The sequence below is a fragment of the Dermacentor silvarum genome, chromosome 4 (genome assembly GCF_013339745.2).
Source record: "Dermacentor silvarum isolate Dsil-2018 chromosome 4, BIME_Dsil_1.4, whole genome shotgun sequence".
NCBI classification, from domain to species: domain Eukaryota; kingdom Metazoa; phylum Arthropoda; class Arachnida; order Ixodida; family Ixodidae; genus Dermacentor; species Dermacentor silvarum.
The window spans coordinates 179,218,690-179,236,995 of record NC_051157.2 but is presented as its reverse complement, the minus strand read 5'-3'; the positions used below and the strand labels follow the sequence as shown (position 1 = coordinate 179,236,995).

At 46.8% G+C, this 18,306-nt stretch overlaps 1 protein-coding gene across 1 annotated transcript in view; it reads left to right on the top strand.

The window, feature by feature from the left end:
- LOC119449073 (luciferin 4-monooxygenase-like) overlaps window positions 1–18,306 on the top strand; it is a 43,462-nt gene that overhangs the window by 10,589 nt on the left and 14,567 nt on the right. Inside the window, exons 2-3 of the mRNA XM_037712263.2 lie at window positions 5,576–5,720; window positions 11,831–12,100. Coding sequence (XP_037568191.1) covers window positions 5,576–5,720; window positions 11,831–12,100 — 415 coding nt within the window. The remainder of the gene's footprint in view (window positions 1–5,575; window positions 5,721–11,830; window positions 12,101–18,306) is intronic.

The window sequence follows — 18,306 nt, the reverse complement described above, 5'->3', positions numbered from 1 at the left end:
TATCCTACCATTTGTTACATCCGCTTACAACACTGCAACCCCGAATACCACAGGCTGTTCTCCCTACCTTTTGCTCTATGGCCGTCAGCCATCTGAAACCGTGGACACCCTAGTGGCCTACCAGCCTGGTACTTCTGATTGTCTGCCCGTTTCGACTGCAGCACGTCGTGCCGAGGAGTGCCGCAAGTTAGCGCGCCACTTCACCACCGCTGAGCAACGGCGCCAGAAAACGCCCCATGACGCTCTGTGTGTGCAGCCTGTCTTCTCTCCCTGCGACATCGTCTGGCTGTCAGCACCTTCGAATGCTCCTGGCCTCTATTCAAAATTATCGCAACCTAATCGAACCACTGACACCACCCTCTGATCACCGTCGTTGTCGACATGACATTGTTCACGTCGATCGCCTTAAGCATTACCGCGAGCCGCTCGTGGTCACTACTGCTTGAGACGCCAGCATGGTTGTTTTTTCTCCCGGGGGTGATTGTGATGAAGAAGACGTACACCATGCACTGAGGATGATGCACACCACCAACTGCAGTAACATCGTGATCGCTTCACGAAAGACGACGCTCAAGTTACGGTTCAGAGTGCTGCCCGACGTAACTGCTCAAGCCGCCTGTTCCGTGCCAGTAAATCCCACGGATCTACATCTACGCCTGTTCCGGCCAATAAACCTCATTTTATTTAATACACATAGCACCAAGGACACGATCACCGAGAGGGGAGCACGTAAAGACAGCACTTGTTCTTTTTGTCTTTATGTCCGCCCATCACTGTGGTCGTGCTCTTGGCCTTAGATTCAAGAACTCACGCCTGACGGTTACCTCATACCATGAATGTATTAGAAATATGCCAATGCATTTTTAACACTAGGGCTTGCTAAAGCACCAACATATCCAAAAGGGGATGACACGTCGGACGATAAATAGGACAAAAAAACCGTGCCTTGCACTAGAGGCGCAATGCTAAAGAGACAGCCGAGCTGTTAGGCACCTAGCTAGTCCTGGCTTTTGGGCAAGGCGAAGCACTACCAAGTCATCCCCAGCATTTCCCGGAATTTATTCATTATTTATCGATTTTTGATTAGCTATTGATTGGCTATCGATAGGCTAACGCAAGGTATTGGCCACGTATTTAGGCTAGGCGAAGCACTACCAAGTCATCCCCAGCATTTCCCGGAATTTATTTATTTTTCATCGATTATCGATTAGCTATTGATTGGCTATCGCAAGGTATTGGCCACGTATTTAGGCTATAGGCTAAGCACTAACAAGTCATTCCCAGCATTTTCCGGGATTTATTGATTATTAATCGATCATCGATTAGCTATTGGTTGGCTATCGATGACGGACTAAGCTTATGTAGTCCTAACTGTGCTTATCTAGACTTAGCCGGGCTAAGCTTCGCTAGTTCACAGGGCTATGTGCCTTTGCGCTTGCACCCTTTCTGCATTACAGCCAGGATCGGCTCATGGTTTTGCGGATCGCGGAACAAATTACGGCCGGCTTAAATAGCTCCGCTGTTAAAAACTGTTCTTTCGCAACATGGCAACCTATAGCAAAACTGTAAAGCTCGCAAGCAGATAGAACTCTCGGTTTAAACATTTCACTGGCATGCCTTAGCGTCTGATTTCTGATGAGGTGCTGGCATTCAGAATGTGCATTGCATGGGACCGAGAAGAAGAATAATATCTGAAGAAGCTCTCTGTCGTGTCTTGAAAGCAACGGATCGACTCGATTTGACTCACGATTATAACGGATGCGTTAACATTATTATGTCATCGCTTTCCTTAAATGGTTGCTAACAGCGTGTACAGACTCAGTTAGATATAGTGAAATAAAACTACGTTCACTCTGCATAGCAGTGAACTGGCTTTCGAGACTTGCCTACATCTAGCCAATGTAGGATAATATATTTAGCTCACTGAGGAAGAAGTGAGTGTAAGCAAAGTTCACATTTTATAATCTGGAATGCGCCTTGGTGGTCTGCGGTCTTGCTAACGCTAGCACGGACTAATGGGACCTATCGTCGACATAGAGGTGAACCGGGGCTCCCTGTTGGCATGGTTGTAGTGTACCATAAAGTACGACCGCGCAAACGAGTTGATGGTGATGTCACAACATCTACGTGACATTTTTCCGAAGGAGCCCCTGGGACATTCGACCCATCTTTAAAAATATTTTGCGCACAATATCTTTGTTGCGCCTGGCGACTTTAATTTGTGATCCATGGAAGCCGATGATTGTGTGGAGAATTTGGTCGCAGAATGGTGCGGACGTGTTGCGTTGCAGTTGTCTGCATAAGACCCAATCACCGGTGTGAAAATGATGTGGTAGACCATTTATACAGCAAGACACATAGTGGTTGATGTCAGCTTTCTTCTGGAGTTCAGATCACTGCAGGAGGGGCTGCGTGTCTACCTAATAGACATAACCATTTCATCTGCTGCGGAACTGCTGATTGGCTGGTGGTGCCTGTCTTCTTCTCATGCGTACCTAGCCCAGCCAATGATACCTTTAGCAGCAAACGAAATGGACATGTCCACTAAAGGAACACTTTCACAATACCCCCCTCAGGTTTCTGGAGTGAGCCTTCACAGGAGATAGTGAGGAGTAGTACGGGAGACGATTCTTGAAGGGTTTGCCAAAGACCACTTCATGTAGCCTTCGTGCTGTTCCTGCTTGTTTTGTAGACGGATATGAAATCAGGACTATGTCCAGTTGGACTTCCTTATTTCTGTCTGCAAGTTCACAGGTGCGAACGTGTTTCTCTACTGGGTTCATAAATCATTCGACTTCACGTGTAGCCTGAAACCGCAACCGTGGGGTCTTGTGGTGTCTGAAGCCAATATACTGCGCAAATGTTTTTACCTCTGTGATGTGAAATGGGGCCCCGGAGTCTGTTCTTACTTGATGAGGAATGCAGAACTGAGTGCAGATTCCAGGCTTGTTGAGTTGATTTCCACCACGGGGTACCATGAAAAATTACCTATTACGACTATGGCATACTTGCCATGTGGTAACGCACCATAAAAGTCGACTGAGATCTCCTCTCAGGGCCCATATAGTTCTACTGGGAGATCAAGTGGTGGTTGAATTCGCTGTGGCACGGAAACTTCCCCTGGAAGACAGCTCTCCAATCTTGTGCGTGTGAGGTGGTCCATGCCGGGAAACCAGAGCTTTTTCTGAGAACATTGGTTTTAACGATGCGTGGATGACTTCGGTGCTAAACCTGACCGGCACGTTGATGAAGATTGATTGGCGGAAATAAGTCAGTTCTTCAAAAGATAAGGCCTTCTTCTGTTTCTGTGAGATATATCTGTCTCGGCAGTCTCCAGGGAAGACAAATTTATATTATCTTGCTCCTCTGCCTTTGTGAATTTTGTTGACCGACAATTTACCGATAATCTGAAGTGGAGACATTGCCTTATACGACAAAACCTACAAGGATGCTTCTTTGGCAGCGCATTCGAGCAGTAGTTTTGAAAGTCCGTCTCGCCAACAACAGACACGGCACATTGAGTTCCCCGTGTTAAGTGACTCGGCATTGTTCTCACTTCCGATTTCAGCTAACTCGCGCTTGACGTCGTTGAACATGCGTCTCTGCTTGAGGATGGCTGGTACGTGAACTCAGTGAAGCATGGCATATTTTTGTATTTTAGAGGAGGATGTTGCTATGATGATTTGGTTTTGGATTTCTAGGCTTACATTTGCGAAGTTGGAATGACTAGAAAGTTGCGGAAGCCTCGCATGAAAACCATTAACTTTCTTACCGAAATTTCGCAACTGGCGAAACCGTAAACGGGCGAACATAAAGTTGATGCACGGCGCCAAGTGAGCGTTATGTTTTGCTCCGGCGTCGGTCTCTGCGCACTATGCGTGCGACTGCCCACGGCTGGTGCCACAGAGCCGTCAGAAAATGATCGGGAAATTTCGTGCTTTTCTTCTGATGATCATCATCATCTGATGATGATGATGATGATGATTTATTGGCATCCCCTTTGAAACGTGGCGGTGACAGATGGCCTATAAGATTTAATCTTGGTATTCAATATATGCATGTTTCTCATTCTAGCATTTTTGTATGCATCTCCATAATCTTTTTCCCTTCAAAACTTGTCTGTTTACCTTGTACCGCTAGTTATGGCTGTAACAGATCTGGTCATATCAAGCTCTTCCCTTCTTTTTTTCCACCAATACTCTAAGCGTATCATGCTTATCTCGACTGCTGCCCGGTTGATACTTCCGTCCACTTAAATCCAAGGGCTTCTATAAGGGCTAGGTTACCTATGGGTCTTACTGGTTCCCTTCGTATTTCTTTAGGATGTACTGAGTGGTCTCCGAATTCTGCGGCAGCATACACATGCCTCATCGGCGTAGTGAAGAAGTAGTGCCTTCTCGCGGCCATCTTCACTGATGCTATGCACAAAGAAATTTTCCAACCTGTCAACCCACTTGGCCCATTCGTGGCCGGCGCTGCTGGCATCCGTTGCATGGAAGCTTAAGATAGGCAATGACGACAGCATGCGACCCATTTCCTTCGACTCTTCGGGGCTGGTGTGGGTGCTCTTGCCGAAAGTGTTGCAGTGCTTGAGCTGCCTCAACTGGGAGATCACATTTGACGCAGTTGTCGCGTTTTGAATAGTACGGATTGAAATAGGCACAATTTGAAAAGACACTTCTGCTTTAATCCACCTTTGTTCTTTTTACATGGTTACCAGCTGCGTTTAGAGACTCAGTTAGGTGTAGCCAACATTGAATTACATTCATCCTGCATAATGTTCAACTGGCCTTGGGGTACTGGCTAGATATAGCGAATATAGGACACTAGTCTCTCACTCCTGATTTTCAATTTGGTTTTTACACGGGTGATTTTTAAACTACGAAGTAATTTTAAAAATCACCTGTAGCATGTTGCACAGGTGATTCATGTTGCACAGATTGCACAATTCATATTGTTGATCTGGATTACACAAGGTTGCGTGCATTATTCGAAAAAGGAAAATGCGTAGTCTACGAACGAAGCAAAAACCACTCTAATTATATGTTTATGTACTTGTTATACGGTTTGTTTGACAATTTGCGAATTGTAGAGGGTGTGTTCGCCAGGCATCATATGCACTTGGAACGAGCTACCAGGATGACACCAGTTCCGAGATCTTGCTTTCCGAAATGTCCGATGAAAGACAATAGCGTTCCAGTTAATTTCGTGCTTGAATGCAGAACACGGTGTTTTGTTAAAGTATAAGTGGCAGAAATTTCCATTTTTACCACAAGTTTGACGGAACAAATTTGCAAATCGGTATCGTCCTAACAATTTGTTCCAAGTGCGTATGCATCGGAACAAATGCTACGAGTAGTAAGTTCCAATATGGGCAGTAAACTAATTGGTAAAAACGTAATCGCTGAAAATTTAATAATTATACAATTGGACCCCCTTTTTCGCGCAAGTAATGTGGGCCTCTTCGAACGATCCAGTACAGGGATTCTGATTGTGCTATTATATAAGTGATTTAGGCGATTACAGACGATCTTAAAGAATTCTGTATACCTTAAAAAACACGCTATATTTTCAGGTGGTAGATTTGTTCACGGACCAGAAACTTGGTCCACACAAGATAGGCGAGATCTGCTACCACACACCATGTATGGCACGGGGCTATTACAAGCGGCCCAAGGAATCTGTCGAGCTTTTTGATGAAGAGGGTTGGTGCAAGTCAGGTAAGAACGGTTTTACCATCACGATCATTGACGAATGTGCGACACACCTACCGGATACTGCATTCCTTACTCCCACGTGCCGGCTCTCAATAAACACCATTCTGTGTTTGTTAAGGGTCCCGTGTCGCAGAATATCCGGCGTCGGCGCGGAAGTCGGCGTCCGTGGCAGAGAAAATCATCCCCAACCACCCCAACCCCCACCCGCGCAGGCCTTCCGCGTGGTGCAAGGTCTTAGTGAAGGAGAAAATCATCCCGAACCACCCCGACCACGCAGGCCCTCCGCATAGCGCAAGGTGTTAGTGAACAAAAATAGAATTTCTCACAGTGAAATCCGCCAGAAAAATGGTAATGTACGACTTAACCACAACCTACAGACATGGTAGCATCGGATTGTAATTTGAATGTACGAGAAAACAATTATGTTACGAGGAAACCCAAATACAAACACTTTTCCAACATTTTACCATACCAACAGTGGCGCGCTCGTATAGGTTAGTAGCGAAAATGATATCCAGATGGCGCTCGCATTCTCGGCAGTTCAAATTGGGACTTTGCCTGCCTAATGCGCTTTGGACACGCGCACGCGTCGGGTAAATAGCAAACAATTAATAAAAAAATTGGAAGACGCTTAAGCTTCGCGTTAAGAGTGGAACGCGATAGCGTTCTCGGGACCCGTTCGCATATCACATCGCTCGCATACGGCAAATAGCCTTCATTCAGTGCAAAACTGAACGTGGGAAAGCCAGCTTACAAAGACCAAGCTTACACCGATCCCCTTAAAGTCGGCTTCACTTTTACATAGAAATGCATTGCTGGAAAGACGTTTTTCCAGGGGCAATATAAGTGGTGTTATAGTAAAATGTGAAGGCCCTGGCTATTTGCCAGTTGGTATGTGCCATACGACAAGGAACCTCATTGATGCCATCTCGGGTCAATGGGAATGTGTCACTGATCATGTGCCGCCTTTCATAACAATCATTACATAAAACATATTGATACGGGGATTACGCGTAGGTCAAGGAAAAGCAAAAGTGTGTATTTATACAATTTAGATAATGGGATATAGCAGACAAGCTGACTACCAGCTCGTGCAGCGCTTCTTCACCACCTCTTCGCGTTCAAGGCACTACCCGGCGGACTATGCACCGTCACGGCGGCTGCTAAGTTTGCGGTGCACTGGCGGAGTGGTAAAGCTTTAGCCACGAAACATGCACTGTATACGTCACTCGGAAGTGAAGTAGGAGATGACGTTTAAGGCTAGAGAGAAGCGATCACGTAGTTGACGTCGTTGACCTTGCGAATAACCTTGTAGTGTCCCGTGTAGCTGCTGAGGAGCTTCTTGCCCAGGCCTTGGCGACGACTGAGTGACAGCACTAGAACAATATTTCCAGAAGGATAGTCGACGTCGCGGTGCCGGTTGTCGTAGCGTTCTTTCTCACGCACATGCGAAGCAGAGAGCCGTGCATGAGCGACCTGATGAGTCATTTTGGTTCGTGCAGCGACATCGCGGGCATATTTAGTGGGAACGCAAGGAGCCGAAGGTAGCAGTGTGTCGACTGGCAACGCCGGGTGGCGGCCATAGATAAGGAATAACGGCGAATGACCGGCTGTGTCATGACGGGACGAATTGTATGCAAACGTAACGTAGGCTGGTATCCCGATCGCGGTGACCAACAGAGACATGGACAGCACATGCGTCAGCGTTCTCTTGCACCACTCGCGTTCACGGTGCAGCACGCTGTTGCATTGCCGTACATCTCACTGCTGAGTGAGTTTGATCCCTTAGTGCTTCCCTCGACTGAACTAAACTTGTTTGCGTTCAACTTAACATTCAACATCATGTCGTGACTCGCGGCTCACCGTGTCATGCATCACTCCTTTATGTCGCAAGAGCGAAGTTAACCATAGCCAAACACGTCTTTGAACACTTGCTAGGGATTGGTATTACGCACCCATCGTTCAATCTTTGTTGTTCACCACTTCACATTTTGCTGAAAAAGAGCGGCAATTGGCTCGCATGCGGAGATAACTATCCCTCATAGAACTCGCTTCCAAATAATCAGGACTGTTCTGCTAGTTTTCACGGATCAAAAGTGCTTCCACAATTGACCTGGCAAAATCCTACCATCAGATTCATTTGCTCGAAGATGATATTGCCAACGCATTATAACTCAGTTCGTATTATTTTAATTTTTCGGAATTTCATTGGGCATCGAAAACGCTTCGCCGACATTTCAACGGCTTCTTGACGTTGTTGACCGTAGGATGCAGTTTGTATTCGCTTATATCAAAGACATCCCGGTTGCCAGATCAATACAAGAAGCTCACTTTGAACAAACTGGGCTCCTTTTCAACCGACTTCAAGGCCATGGTCTAGTTAAATTCAGACAAGTACTGGTTCGGCATGCAATAGCGGGAGCTTCCAGGCCATATCGGGACAGTGTTGGCATGAAACATTTGCCTACCCAGATGGAAGCCATTGGAAGCCGACGTTTTGTCGACGTGTCCAGCTTGGCCGATCTAGCTTCTCCGCCAATTCTTCTCATTTTTCTGTTCTATTCTGCCCTCTATATCTGGCCTTCGTGCTCTCTGACATCCTGTGCAAGCCATGACAAAACAACTAGCGAAGCAGTGCATTTTGTTGTGTGCATTAGGGCCAGTAGGCAAGTCATGACAGTTGTGGTTTGGCGCTGGAACAGGGATATTCAAATTGTCGAGCGCCATCTATATACTTGCAGCGAAGCGCTATACGAAATCTTGCCGAAGGCAGGGCAAAACGAAACTGCTCGCTCGACAGCATAAGGACAAACATAGATGATGCTTTCAGCCTTGTCTTCCTGTGTCCTCCCGCTGCTCTTGACTGCTATATGCAAAGCAAAAGATGCGTTAAAACGCCTGGACGAAGCTTGGCTTCTTACTTTTTCACAATAGGCATAACAGAATTACCGAATAATATAAAATTCGCTTGTTAAACAGTAGACAATGAAGACGACGTTTTCCATCTCGTCCCTTCGAGTTTGTTTGTTTACTGCGGCGTCTACGAAACCTCCCCACTGTTATAACAAAGCCAAAAAATGTTTTTTTTTTCTTTCATGCTGTCGCTTCATTTAAGTTAGCGCTCATGAACAACGTATGCATCCGCGCAATATTGTTTTGGAACGCCAACACCTGTTCAGCGTGTATGAGCGTGTTAATTTTTGTTTCATTTTTAGGTGATTGCACGTACTGTTGTTTTATATACTAGCACTCAGATATATTTAAGCGTAAGGATCGTAACAGCGCAAACAAGACATGGACAAAAGGAAGGAAAATCGACAACACAGCGCTGACTCTCAACTGATATTTTATTGAAGGATCGTCTAACATATATACCAAACTCAAAGAACCATGACATGCCCAAGACACAGTGATACATCGAGGCCGTGGTGACAGACTAGGCATAATCAAGAGTTGCAGAAGTAATGAAATTCCTTGTCATGAAGAGCGATTGACGGTTGCCCCTAATCGTTATATTGTATGCCTCAGCGATTTCTCTTGTCAATTGGTTAGTGTGTTTATAGATGATAGAAGCCTTGTCAAAAAGGGGGCGACACCCGCAGGACTTGCAATGCTCCGGGGATGAAGTGGCTCAACCCCTTGAAGAGACAGCTCATGCTCCCTAAGTCGAACGTTTACACAGCCTTTCGTTTGGCCCACGTAGTCAGTACCACATGATAACGGTATGGCATACACAACTTGCTTAACACACGGGATGTAGCCGTTGACACGTTTGACAGTGCATTTCCCTTTGGCCTGCTTATCCTTGAGCATATTGGCAATAATCGGACATGTGCGGCCTATCTTATGTTTCGTGGAAAACCAAACATCGATACCGTACCTAGAACCAACGTTCTTTAGCCCATGCACCATTTTGTGCACCTAAGGAACTACCGCGTTTTTTCTTTTTTCATCCGATTTAGTTTTACCGCCTTTGTTATTTATGTTTTTACGCCAAGAAGCATACTTTCACACACAGAAGAAATCAGCACATTTGGGTAACCAGAGTCTTTTAAACGAGTAACTTGATCATCAAAGGCAGCCTCGGACATATGTATACGCGACTTCTTCAGTGCAGCATTTAAGACAGTCTTCGTTATAGCTCTCTTCACAATCTTAGAATGACCGGAATTATAGTTCAAAATTGGCTTGACCAATCTGGGATCCTACTTCCAGCACATATGACTTTTACAAAAGATTATTCGTAGGTCCAGAAATTGTAGTTGATGATTTTTAGGGATTTCAAAAGTGAAGTTCAGGCCCATACCGTTCTGTCTGAATAGCGTTAGAATTTCATCTACACCCGTGCGGTGAATGTCACTATTAATAAATATGATGAAATCGTCAACATAGCGGAAAACGCCACTAGACAATTTAGCAAGGTGGCCCTCCAGTTTCCTGTCAATATAACCTAGAACTACGTCACTGATGATAGCAACCACACACGAACCAATGCTTACCCCTAATTTTTGTACATAAAGACCCCCTCGCCTTGACACAAACGTGGACTTCAAGTAAAAAGACGGAAGTTCAAGAAAAGCTTCTTTTGATAAGCCGCAACACTTAATGAAGTCTGCTTCATCATTGTCATATACTATGCACTCTTCAACACAATTCATAACCTGGGCATTTGGAAAAGATTAATACAAGTTTTCCACATCTATGCTGAAAGCTCCTCGAATGCCCATCGAATTATCTTTTAGGTACTTGCATACAGAATCAGAATTCACTATTCGGAAAGGGTCAACTATTTTTAGGCACATAAGATTCTTCTACAGATATCGCGACACAATCAACTGCCAGCTGCCTTTTCCCGAGACTATAGCCTTGAAAGGCATGTCTGCTTTGTGCGATTTCACTGTAAAGAAAATTTGTAACTCAAGATTTTTTGCTTTCTTTACGCTAGCCGCTAACTGTTGCAAGTTCATTTCTTCTAACATAGAATGTGCTTGCTGCTTGACTTTCGCGGCTTTAACCTTTACAGCTTTAACGTTTTTCTGAAGTACTGCTTCAGACTTTTCCGAAAATAAACCAGAATTCATAACAACAAAGTACCCTTCTTTGTCTTCTATTAGCACATGCAACTTCTTTTCACAAAGAAACTGAACTAGGGGCTTAAGCAGGTCCTTGCCACCCCTTCCTTTTCACTTGTGTCGGAGCTTGTGTCGGAGCTTTCATTTCTCACATAAAGCGTGCTTTCTTTCGGAGGCAACAAATATGAGGATCTGTACTGCATATGCACGGTTGTTTTAAAGGCTTCAATTGAAGGCTCTAGAGTGTTTGAGCAATTCTTTAGGGTACTTTGCTCATATTTAAGGCGCACGTCGCCGCGAAAAGAGTTTCCGCAAATGTTTCGATTTCTAAGCAGTACGCCTTTTGAGAATGCCGTCGGGACGGATACTCAATGGTGGCAAACCAATGGGCGTGGCTTCGTTGATTCGAAGCCGCACATTGAAGTTCGATTTTCATTATTCGGTGGGCGATGAAGGCGATGGTTGCATTTTATAAAGTCCTGGAGAACTACTCGACAACGATCGCGGAGCCGCACTAGGCCGCACAGGCCCTTCGCAACTTCGACAAGGGGAAGGTGGCTGACGCTGGCAGTGTTTCCAGATCCCTATGCATTTTGAATATGCGCTATTACAAAGTAGGTTTTCCCCATGATTCTGCAACCACGCTGTTAGCATAAAAATATGACAAAGAACTCCACGCCATGTACAACCATTAATCACAAAAAAACGCATTTGTCCTACGATAAGAGCTGCTATGTATCTTGTAAAAGCGGCTGCCACCAATGATTACAGTGGCGGCTAGTTACAAAGTGTTCATATGTCGGCACCGCTGCGAAGTCTTACAACAACTTCGGGCTCCATACAGGGGCTCACATCCTGCATCCCCTATTTAGCACGATGTTACGCCCCACTGCACTCACAGATACTAACATAATTTATGCTTAATGAAGTGAAATTGCACCAGACTAAGTATCCACCAAAAATTAAGAGCTAGCGCTACAACGTGCTCTATTCCATCGGTGCCGTAAATCTCTAGATTGCTAGCGTTCTCTAACCGCGCAGGTGACGCTGGCTACTACGACGAAGACGGCCGGCTGTACATCGTCGAGAGGCTGAAGCAGCTCATCAAATGCATGGATAATCAGGTGGCTCCTATGGAACTGGAAGAACTGCTCTTACGGGAACAATCGGCTGACATAGCCGAGGTGTCCGTGGTTGGCCTTCCCCATTCCGACTACGGAGAGGCTCCGGCGGCTGCCATTGTGCTCACGCAAGAAGGTCGTGCGAAGAATCCCGAGCTCCTCGCTACGAGTATCAAGGCTACCGTGGAAAGTGAGTGCGTTACCATGAATAAGGTCCGCTGTGTCTCCTAGGGTTTCCAGTAATTTGATCCGAATGCTCAAAGGCCTCTTCCAAAGCTTTTCCTATACTGCTTAGGCGCGAAACAGTGTTTAATTGGTGCTCGATCCAGAATGAACAATGGCGAAAAACTGGGCAACAGATGAAACAGCAACACTTTTGTGACCGAAGGACTCAAGATACCATAGCATTAAGAAAACGCTTAACCTTGAAAAATCTAATATATCCCACTTTAGGAGGAAGCTGCAAAGGAAACCCACGCTTGTTTCGGAGAAGGAAAACTTCGCAGTTGATGAAAAATTCCCCCTTATTCCGGGTATCCAACTCGGAACCACCGCCTTTCCGATGCGGTCGCCCTACCATATGAGCTAACCAGGAGGCCGGCTGGTATGGGCTTTGATTGTACCTTCGGGCGACACTCGGGTGCATGACAACATTGTCTTTCATGATCATTCCTGCACCTTGCGGGCTTCCGTATAACAGTTTTTTCGTACACAGAGAGCACCTTTAATAGGTGGACTACTAACGTTGTAGTTTAATAGGACTGCTAACGTAGTAAACATACAGCGTTTGTAAACAGCTTTCGTGAAGCCGTAAGGAAAAGTTGTCGGCAAGTGTACTTTTCACTTCCTTGCTCGGCCATTGTTTCTGAAGGCTGTTTTCTGTACTGATGTGACGTGACTAGATGACCTGACGTGTACCTCACCGCCAGAATGACGGCATGCGTATGAACTCAGGCATGGACGAAAAAAAAAGAAGGAATATGTATGCGGAGGTGCGGTGAAGGATGGAGCCGTAGACCTTTAGGTTGGTAGATAACATATATTAGGACTAAGCACTCTATAATACACTATACAAACAGAACGACGCACACATCACACAGTAACTAAAGTACGTACATGTTACACATGCATGCTAAGTCCCTACAGGTTCTTGCTCGCGCTCACGTCCTCGTCGTCTTCAGTAGAACGAGACCGCGACGGGACGACTTGATCGCTGAGCAAGACGCAGCGTGTCGACGTGCCGAGGTGCTGGGTGAGTGGTGGTGGTGGCTCGGACGTTCAGGAACGGTAAGAGATCAGAACCACCTGGAACAGTACTGGCCGGGAACAATCGCGGGCAGGTAGTTGCCGCATTGGACACATACATGCGCAGAAGCGTGACCGGTCAGGAGGTTGCCCAGCGGTTCACCCGGGCAGCCCTCTCGAACCCTGACTCTTCGAATGCCGTGACCAACAAGTCTACCGCGCTCGTGCCTTCTACCTCTCCTTTTTTTCTTCTGCGCCGCGGCCACCTCGTGCTCTCTGTTTTTTCCGCGACGAGCCGCACAGATAGTCAATGTCGTCGTCGTCGTCGTCGTTTCACCACACTACCCCTCACCCAAGAAAGTTGTTTCTCTTTAACGAACTTTGCTCTGAGGAGTGGGCTTGCAGAAGGAGGACTGGTCTCACTGGCACTTATAGCACACATGTGAAAGTATACAGATTTTCGCACTGTGCATACATTTCTAGAGCACACGCACACGATACACAGAAGTAGTAACGTCAACACATACTTAAACTATAGTCGGTGTCATTTTGGGGGGCTACTATACCCTGCTGAGGTAGTCAGCGCCGATGTTATCACTGTCTTTGTTATACTGTACAGTGTAGTCATACTCCACGACTAGCAAACTCCAGCGGAGCACTCTGTTGTTCACATGCTTAGCGGATTTAATCTACGAAAGTGGTTCGTGGTCAGTTTGCACAGCGAAACGCTTCCCGTAGAGGAACACGTGAAATATTTGGATGGCCTAGACAACGGCGAGGCCTTCCCGTTCTATGGTGTAGTAGCGTGCCTCTCTGGGTAGTAGCTTCCGGCTTGCATATGCAACCGGGTGTATGACCCCGTCATGACGTTGCAGGAGGACTGCTCCCAAGCTCGATGATGAGGCATCTGTCCGTAGTACAAACGGTTGCTCTAAATCTGGGGACCGTAGAATTGGCTGCGCGGAAAGCAAGTGCAGAAGTTTGTCGAAGGCTTCCTGCAGACGCGTCTTCCATATGAGTTTGTTGCCTGCCCACTTGCGAGTCAGTTCTGTGAGGGGTGCTGACACTTCGGAATAATTTGCTACAAAGTCTCGGTAATAACCCGTAAGGCCTAGAAATGAGTGGACCTCCTTTTTAGTGGTCGGCCTCGTGGCGGCTTCTATTTTCTCAAGTGTCTCGGTCTGTGGACGTAAGGCGCCATGACCTATATTATGTCCTAGAATTTTCACAGAAGTTAATCAAACTTCACTTCTTGAGGGTTTGATGGTCAGGTCAGCGTCCTTTAATTGTTGTAAAAAACGTCGGAGAGTATGAACATGTCGTTCCCATGTTTCTGTGGCAATTAAAATGTTGTCAAAATAGTGGTAAATATTGGGGATGTCGTGCGCTACCTACCTCATCAGCCGTGTGAAGACAGCTGGCGCGGTCTTGATGCCGAATGGCATGAATCGGAACTGGTACAGGCCCGACGCTGACTGGAAGGCGGTCATCTGTTTGCTCTCTGGTTGCATTGGTACCTGCCAATACCCTTTCGTGAAATCAAACTTTGAAAAGTAGCCACTCTTTCCTAGCTTGGGGAACATCATGTCAATCCGTGGAATCGGTTCATTTTCCGTAATGAGCACTCGATTTAGTTGTCTGAAATCAATGCACAGACGCATGCTACCGCCTTTCTTCTTAACTACTACCACCGGCGACTGGTATGGTGAGTGCGAAGGTACAATGATGCCTTGCTTCAGTATTTCCTTTATTTCGTCTTCGATGGCCTTTTCAACTGCAAAAGGTACCGGATATTGGGGTACGTGCAATGGCGCTTGCATGGCCAGTCTTAGTTGGCATTCTACGAAATGCGTCTTGCCAGGAACACCAGCGAATATGTCTTGAAATGCACGCATCGTATCCTTTGCGTTATCGCCTTGCTCTACTAGCAAGTCTGTAGCAATCTTTACGTTCTCGTACGCTTCTTTCAGCTTGAGTACAATGAATGGAGGGTCGCTATTTTCAACACCTTCGGGAGTGTTGACCGCGGCAGCAGCTTGGTGTCACGCCGGCGGCAATGGCTCCCGCTCCTCGTACTTTTTAAGGAGCTTAATGTGGAAGGTACCTTCGCGTGTCCCTACGTGTACGACGAAGTCGATGTCGCTTCTCTTGTCAATAATAGTAAATGGTCCCTTCCAGGTCAGTATTAGTTTCTTTTGTCCGATGGGAGCAGAAGTAACACTTTGCCTCCCACGGCAAGGTGTTGAATCTTAGCCTTCTGGTCATAATATTGCTTCTGGGTCGCCTTCAACCTTCGAAGTACCTCATGGGCAAGTTCGCACGTTCGGTGTAACCGTTCTAGCAGCTCCACAACGTAGCCGTACGTTGTTTTTGTATCGTCATGCAGTTGGCTTCCCGACCACAGCTCCTTGAGGATTGCCATCGGTCCTCATACGTGTAGCGACCATATAGCAGATCAAAGGGCGAGAAACCCAAGCTTGCTTGTGGGATTTCCCTGTATGCAAATAACAGTGGGGCTAAGTATTGGTCCCAATCTTTCAGACTTTTTTGGCACATCTTCCGGATCATTTGCTTCAACGTTCCGTTAAAGTGCTCCACTGGACCATTCGCCATTGGATGGTAAGGGGTGGTCGGTAGCTGCTTAAAAGACAGCAGACGGCTTAACCCTTCGATGAGTAGCGAGGTGAGTTGTGTACCTCGGTCGGTTACTATTTCTCGTGGAATTCCGGCCCTGGAAAACATCTTAAGCAATGCCTCGGCAATCTTTCAGTGGTGATGCTTGGCAACGCAACCGCGTTTGGATAACAGGTTGCAAAGTCAACCATAGTTAGGACATATCGATTACCAGTGGCCGATGTGGGTGACAGGGGTCCAATTATGTCGACAGTGACACGCTCGAAAGGATTATTGATGATCAGAGTGTTTCTAAGAGGTACACGTCCTACAAGATGTTTTGGGACGGTCCTCTGACAAATGTTGCAAGACTTCACAAACCGCGTGACATCTGCTTGGACACCAGGCCAGTAGAATTCTTCCGAAACCCTATCCGCCGTCTGCTTTGTCCGTTGGTGACCGGACAGTATGCCTGCGTGTGCGATCTTCAGGACGGATGCTCGAAGGTCCTTTGGAACAACCAGCTGTTCCACTTCTCTCTGTGTCACGGACTTGTAACGCCGGTAGAGAAGGTAATTGATGATGACGAATATGGCAGTGGTCGATCGTGTCGTTTTAGTCTTGCCCACGTCCGCGAAGCAACCACTGAGGCTTCGATCGTCCTTTTGCATTGTCGCCAATCTTTCGGGACCAACGTCCAACGAACTTGGCATGACTACTGGCAGCTTTGGTGATTCTTCGCCTCTGGATCGTGATACAGCAGCCACATCATCGTCGCAAACAGGATCGGTGTTGCCCTTGTGATAAAGACAGCCATCTGTTCGTTCTTCAGGCTTTAGCGCGGCTTCACTTCCAGGCAACATGAGAGAGGGGCAGACGCCATTGATATTGCCCAACACATCATACAGTGGCCGTTCTATGCATATGACAAGTACCGTGCCCTTGAAGAACGGACAGTCGATATTAACTTCTGCTTCGGGAAGGTATTGAGCGAAACTGTCTAACTATTAAACAGTCCGCCTTTTACGAGTAAGCTTCTCGGCTGGAACAAGTGCGCGTTTTACGGTGGCAGTGTCGCAACCTGAATCTCCGAGAACGGTCACAGGTTGACCTTCCAGATAACCTTGCGCTGTCGGCATTCGTTCTTTTCGACGTTTCGGACCAACGGGGATTTCCGCACCCGACTCAATCTAGTCACACCTGGTGTCTTCAATGTCTGTTGCAATTCGCCACTGTTCGCGCACTTTCTTGCGTTGTTTGGCCACGTTCATAACTAGAACAGAAAGCCTCGTTGCGGTACTTCGTGTTTTTGGGAAGGCTCTGTGGCTTCTTCCCTTTCTCATTGCTCACAGACCTACTTCCTGTGGCTCCGGACCAGCAATCAGACGGCTTGTGGCCTCGTTTATTGCATATGAAGCAATGGGGCTTTCCTTGAGCGCTTGATGGCTCTTTTGGCGCGGCCCCACTCTTCATATACGCGTTCTCTTTTCTGCCTCTAGCCAGGTTTGTCAGGCCTTGGGCTTTGAGATAATAGAGAGTTTAAGTATAGCGGAAAAGGCTTGCGTTAGCGTTAGCGTGCGACGCAACGCTAACGCAAAGAAAGGCTGCACTGCGGGGTACAAGGTAGTGTTTTAGAATAGCGGAACGGATCAAAACGCTAACGCAAATACAATTGGGCGCCATATCTACGCGGATACAGCAAACATGAGCAAACATGAGCAAACCCTCTCTTTAAGCCTACTCCGTCGCTAATACGTATATCGAAAACAATGGTCATTTATCACCTGTACGCCGTTGTCGAAGCATCATCACACAAATATAAAGCAAACATGAGCATTAGTAGGGAACGAATGAGCCGAACAGTGCAGGCCGACGACTCGATAGATCTGAAGTGGACGGCTCTCGCTTCAACAGGCGCCGCCATCTTGCCCTACGTACGGTATCCCTTGCGTGCGTTAGCGTTGAACGCTATATTCCTGAAATAGCGTACGTACGTAAGAGTTCTGGCTACGTTTACGTTCTGCGCATGCGCAGTTTGCAGCACGCAAAGCTAATGCTAAATCCTTGCGTTTGCTGTTTTGCGCTATACTAAATCTTCCTAATGATCCGCTGTTGCGGCGAAACTGCTCAAATCTTTACAACCTCGCTCGTTCAAAAATACCGCAAGCTACCGGGCTGCCATGAACAAGAAGGCCTGAATCCCGACATCAGATCTACCGTTTTCCTTCAAGGCCTCACGCTGCGGAGTGTCGGGCGCGCTGGATAACTGCAGTTCGTCGCGCTGGGTAAGCGAAATGGAGGACCGAAATAGCAGCAGGCATGGCTGGTGATTCACGATTCGAGACCCGGCCACAGCGACAATTCACAATTTGACCGGTGCGAAGTGGTGAAGTGACCAGGTGTGTGCAAATGACCACAAATGGTCGGGCTGATTCGGTGACAATTCACTACCCCACTACGAGCAGCACAGGTCAGAGAGTTGAATGTGCTCATCCTTGACCTCAAGCCAGTACGTTGAGGCAGCACAGCAAGGTAGTA